The following is a 5,264-nucleotide window of genomic DNA, read 5'->3' as shown; positions in this document are numbered from 1 at the left end:
ATGAACCTGTCCAGAGATGTTATCAGACACCTCTGGAGCAGGTAGGGTCTTGTACAGAGACCTCCTGGCCCAGACAAAGGGACACTACCCCTGTGCCACAAGACTCTTACTAAACAGGTTATTAAAACATAGAATGAGAGAGAAAAAAAAGGAATGGGAGTCGGCCATTCAGCCCTTCAGGGCTGCTCCACCATTCCATGTGATTGAAGCTGATCATCTAACTCAGTACCATCTCCCACTCCATCCTCATAAACTTTGATCCCTTTAGCCCTAAGAGCTGTACCGAACTCCTTCTTGAAAACATTCAATGTTTTAGTCTCGATGTTTTCTGTGGCAAAGAATCCCAAAGGCTCCCCACAGTCAGAGTGAAGACCTTTCTCCTCATCTCAGTCCTAAACAGTTTACCCCGTGTCACGAGATTGTGGCCCCCCTGATTCTGGATTCCCCACCATTGAGAACAGCGTTCCAGTCTCTGCCCCATCTGCTCCTGTTACAATTGCCTTGTCCTAGCGCCAATCTCCCATTTCCAACACAAAAGGCTGAGAAGGTGACTCCCCTTCTTCATTGAGCCCCTCTTTCAGTTGGTCACAACAAACTTTATTTTAAAAGAAAACTTGAAAACCTTTCCTAATTCAAACCTATTTCTTTTAAAAGGACACAAACTCACAGTGATCTGATTGAGATTCTGCTGAGTGACCTCCTGCTGTTCCAATCACTAAGGTGGCACAGTGGTTAGCACTGCTGCCTCGCAGCGCCAGAGACCCGGGTTCAATTCCCGCCTCAGGCGACTGACTGTGTGGAGTTTGCACGTTCTCCCCGTGTCTGCGTGGGTTTCCTCCGGGTGCTCCGGTTTCCTCCCACACTCCAAAGATGTGCAAGTCAGGTGAATTGGCCATGCTAAATTGCCCGTAGTGTTAGGTAAAGGGGTAAATGTAGGGGTATGGGTGGGTTACGCTTCGGCGGGTCGGTGTGGACTTGTTGGGCCGAAGGGCCTGTTTCCACACTGTAAGTAATCTAATCTAATCTAATCTAATCTAATCAGACCTGATTCTAATCTACACCTCTAATCAGCTCTAGTTAACACATCCCCACTCTCTCATTGGGGCCTATGTTCACGGGGGATTCCTGATTGGCTGTCAGGAATTGTCAATCATCATTGGTGATACCTATCCCTGGATGTTCCCTGGGGGATAAATACAAGAGCTCATGGGAGAGCGGTTCAGGTCTGGAGTTGTCTGGGTGATAGTGAGCAGGAATAGTGAAGATGGCCTCCCAAGTGTGTCAGAACTACCACAAGGACTGTGAGGATGCTGTCAACAAGCAGATCAACCTGGAGCTCTATTCCTCCTATGTTTACCTCTCCATGGTGAGGCTTGTGGGCTTGAAGGTTCTGTTTTAAAGTTAAGACTGTGATGTATCTATATGGAGTATCTAGGAATTTCCTTGTCATATGTCTGAGCAAATTGTATGTTGAGACTGTTGTCCTTGTCCCGTTCCCTGGACACACTTGACCCTGAAACCCTGTTTAGGATGCCCTTAAATTATAACCCTCCTTTGGGTGAGGGTCCCCAGTTTATTGTAACTCTGCACAGTGTAACCATGGCAACTATCTCCTGCCTCTGCAGTCAGGAGGGTGTTTTAATTCTCTTTAGCTGGTTATGACTTATCTTTTTTGAAAAAATTCTCTAAACCAAATGTAGTAATTTTAAAAGTTGTCCTAAAAGCTATTTTTGTTGAAGTAAGTTTCATAACTAACTTTGAATGAGGAAAGGTGGTTAAATGGCACACTTTCACATTTTGAAATGTGAATGATTTACAAAATAGCACAGTCAAAATTCTGCACAGTTGTTACGTATTCAGATGGGTGAGCTTGGTAATGATAGCTGACTGAGACTTCACATGTTAATCAATATGTTCATGTCCTGAGTGTCAGTTGGTGAATGACCTCACCAGCTTCCAGCATTGAGCATGAATGTTTCTCAACTGCAGTGCAGGGATGTCTAATGGCTGTCCTCAACTGGGACCTTCACAGTACTGTGCCACACCAGCACACTGCCTCCTTGAGATACAGGCCAGGAGTTGCAGTTGGTTTTTTGATCTTCAGTTCTGGGAGATCAAAATGTCTGTTATTTGGGCCAAAAGTCACAGGAGATGACTTTCTGCTTTTGTCACTAACTTCAATTAATTGGAATTGAAATGGTGGGATGGGTCACTTTCTAATTGAACCATTGATGAGATTGATTTGCTTCCCACTTTATCTCCACTTGCAGTTCTCTTACTTTGACCGGGATGATGTTGCCCTGCATCACTTTGCTGAGTTCTTCAAGGAGCAGTCCCATGAGGAACGGGAACACGCTGAGAAACTGATGGCATTCCAGAATAAACGTGGAGGCAGAGTCCTCCTGCAGGATGTCAAGGTTGGCTTCTGTAAACTTTGAAGGTTTATTTTGTGTGAACTCAAATTGACTGGTATCTCGCAACCTGTTTATTGTCTCAGATTGAATAAATTGCTCACCAAAACCATGCATTGAATTTTAAAACACTAGTTAACACTGGTGAAACAGCAATAGGCAATTGGGATGCTCCAGAATACTGGATGGAGAGCAACATTCCCATGTAAGAATGATCAACTATATAACCACAGATGTCAATTCCAACACCCCTAGTAATCTGAAGTAAGAATGAGAGAATCCATAGTGGTGGAAGGTAGCAGCATCTCCTTTCTGCATCTCCAAGATGTTTCTAATGGGCTGGTCAAAAGGATTGAAATGGATAGAACAGTACAGCAAGGAATTACCACCAATGGTGGTGCATATTGAGATACATTTGGATTATAGTATCTTAAAACAGTTTTGCAATAGGATCTTAAATGTCTTCAGCTCAAGGAACAGTGAAAACTAAAGGGGTCCGTAAAACAATTGGCCTGAAATCCAACTCTTGCAATGTTTGTTGGAATAATGAACTGATCTAATGTAGCCTGAGATCCACCTGTCTGAGATGAGCTGTTTTTTCTCTCCTGACTTCCCTTGCTCCAGAAGCCAGAGCAGGATGAGTGGGGCAATGGTCTGGAGGCAATGCAGAGAGCTCTGCAGATGGAGAAGGATGTGAACCAGAGTCTGCTGGATCTGCACAAACTCTCCTCTGGCCACACGGACCCTCATGTGAGTTTCTCACTTTTCTCTCCAAATGTTTGTAAGGAAATCTGTTTACTCCCTGGGGGGACAATTCCAATTATAATCTACCTGCCTCCTGCAGGCTGAAATCCAGAAACATTTCAGAAGGCATCCCTGATTGTGGTGAGGGAGGGGTACAATGTGGTGGTGATAGTCATGTCTGTAATGGGGTGTCTCACTCAGGTGCATGGTTTGTTCCTTGAGGCTAATCTTTGTCTCCTCTTCCAGCTGTGTGACTTCCTGGAGAGGCACTACTTGGATGAGCAAGTGAAGATGATCAAGAAGCTGGGAGATCACATCACCAACCTGAAGAGACTGGGAGCCCCTGAGAATGGCCTGGGAGAGTACCTGTTTGACAGGCTCACCCTGAGCTGAGTGGGATTCAACAACTCCATTTGTTGGACATGGTGACTTCATTCTAGTGGATGACTTTGGTTGTGCTTTGCACAAAATTAAAATAGTGTTCACCATGGAACTGTATAACTATTTAGTTTCATTGGGTTCTTGGGTTTTTGCTGTTTAATATCTGATTATTAAATCCTTTTTTCTCAACCTTGTTTCAATGCTTGTCCCAATAATTTGTTCTGTTTTATTCAGCTGTGTAGAGGGACTTTTTGGACTGAGAGCAATTCTCATAATTGGAAATTCCACAACAGCTTAAGTTTTTTCCTTGTAATGAATACTCACTAACTGCCTGTGCTCACTGGAACATGCAACAGCCTCTAGTCAATAGTTTGAAATCTAATCCCAGTCTAAATGTTTGACACAACTGCTATACTCTGAGCAATTCTTTCAACTTTTTTAAAACTGAAGCAAAAAAACTGGCTGCTGCAAATCAGGAAGACCTGCTGGGATAACGTGGGTTTGGCAATATGTGTGGTGTGAAATCAGTTGAGAACAGTTGCTAGATCTGAAATATTAATTTTCTTGCAATAGATACTGTTTTCCAGCAATTTGGTTTGATGTTTAGATTCTGATTTAGCCAATCATCTCAAATTACTCCTTTTGCAAGAATATAAAGGTTGAATATCTTGCTTGGAGGTACACGACATTTGACTGTGTTCTTGGATAAGCTATACTTGATTGCTATATGGTGGTTTCTCAAGCTGGGAAATGGTTTCTCTTCTCCACGTTCCATGCTGGAGAATGAAGATTCTGCTTTTGATTGGCATCAGTATTTCTACTCTAATTGGCTAATAACTATCCTGTGAGGAAATGCAACAGTGCCTACCTTAACCCATGTGGGACATATAGCAATTCCCTTTTTACTGCTCTTGCAATCCAGGGGTGTCAAATACTGAAGGCAGCTATAGGACCAGACTAGCATTTGCAGGATTTTGTTCCAATTTTCTTTCCTTTAACTTACATGAAATCAGCTCTCCTTCGATTGCACTCCGCATGGATTGTGGAGTCATATATAGGTCATGGTGGCATTGACATATTTCTTGGAAAATTTCTTGACTAGTACTGATTGGCATGTCATATTCACAGCCCATGATAGAATCAGGGGGTCACTAAATAACTTGGTTATGGCTGCTCAATCATCATATAGCTACGCCGTTCATTTTTCTCATTGAATGGAGATATATGGGGCAGATGCTTGTCTTTGGGGGCTGGGGAGACAGTGTTTCCCATTTACAATGGTATTCTGTAAATGTCTGCTACAAATGTAAGCTTTGGTGCTTTACACTTTATGCATTTTCTATCCCAATAGTAATAATGTGCTTTAAATTTGCACGCACTGCTAGGTCAAATGTTCTTTTCCAATCTCCCAGTGTGCAAACTGAGTGTCCATTTTGCAGGCTTGACCAGGCTCTGAGTGATGATTGATATTAGAACTGATGCTCCAAGTGATAAGGCTATCTATGGATTTGGTTATGTTCATCAGTTCTCAGGGGGTGGTGGTTCCCTGTGTGCATTTTGATTTGTGCTTGAATGTTCTAATTTGGAGGATGGATGGTATCAGCTTCAGTTTGTGAAAAGCCAAAGCAGCCACCTTCATGATTTCAGTGACAGGGAATTTCATCATCATCATTGATGGGGAATTGGCTTGGGAGAGGGGCTGTCAGTCTTTATAATGGGGAGTGTACA

The 5,264-nt window shown here is 43.1% G+C and overlaps 2 protein-coding genes and 1 pseudogene across 3 annotated transcripts in view; all 3 read left to right on the top strand.

Annotated features, from left to right (window-relative positions):
- LOC122542004 (ferritin, heavy subunit-like) overlaps nt 1-5,264 on the top strand; it is a 24,066-nt gene that overhangs the window by 5,603 nt on the left and 13,199 nt on the right. The gene's annotated exons all lie outside the window — the stretch shown is intronic.
- The window catches only part of LOC122542159, a 136,725-nt pseudogene that overhangs the window by 118,757 nt on the left and 12,704 nt on the right, over nt 1-5,264 (top strand).
- The window catches only part of LOC122542155 (ferritin, heavy subunit-like), a 9,139-nt gene continuing 5,104 nt past the window's right edge, over nt 1,230-5,264 (top strand). Inside the window, exons 1-4 of one of the 2 annotated variants that reach the window (XM_043679575.1) lie at nt 1,230-1,366; nt 2,271-2,417; nt 3,036-3,161; nt 3,402-3,577. In XM_043679575.1, the coding sequence (XP_043535510.1) occupies nt 1,265-1,366; nt 2,271-2,417; nt 3,036-3,161; nt 3,402-3,548 (522 nt within the window). In that variant the 5' untranslated portion in view covers nt 1,230-1,264 and the 3' untranslated portion in view covers nt 3,549-3,577. Of the gene's footprint in view, nt 1,367-2,270; nt 2,418-3,035; nt 3,162-3,401; nt 3,649-5,264 lie in introns of those variants that run through there. The other variant, XM_043679573.1, reaches the window with a different exon arrangement.

Source organism: Chiloscyllium plagiosum, chromosome 39 (genome assembly GCF_004010195.1).
Source record: "Chiloscyllium plagiosum isolate BGI_BamShark_2017 chromosome 39, ASM401019v2, whole genome shotgun sequence".
In the NCBI taxonomy this organism is placed as follows: domain Eukaryota; kingdom Metazoa; phylum Chordata; class Chondrichthyes; order Orectolobiformes; family Hemiscylliidae; genus Chiloscyllium; species Chiloscyllium plagiosum.
This window is presented reverse-complemented; position numbering and strand designations above follow the sequence as displayed.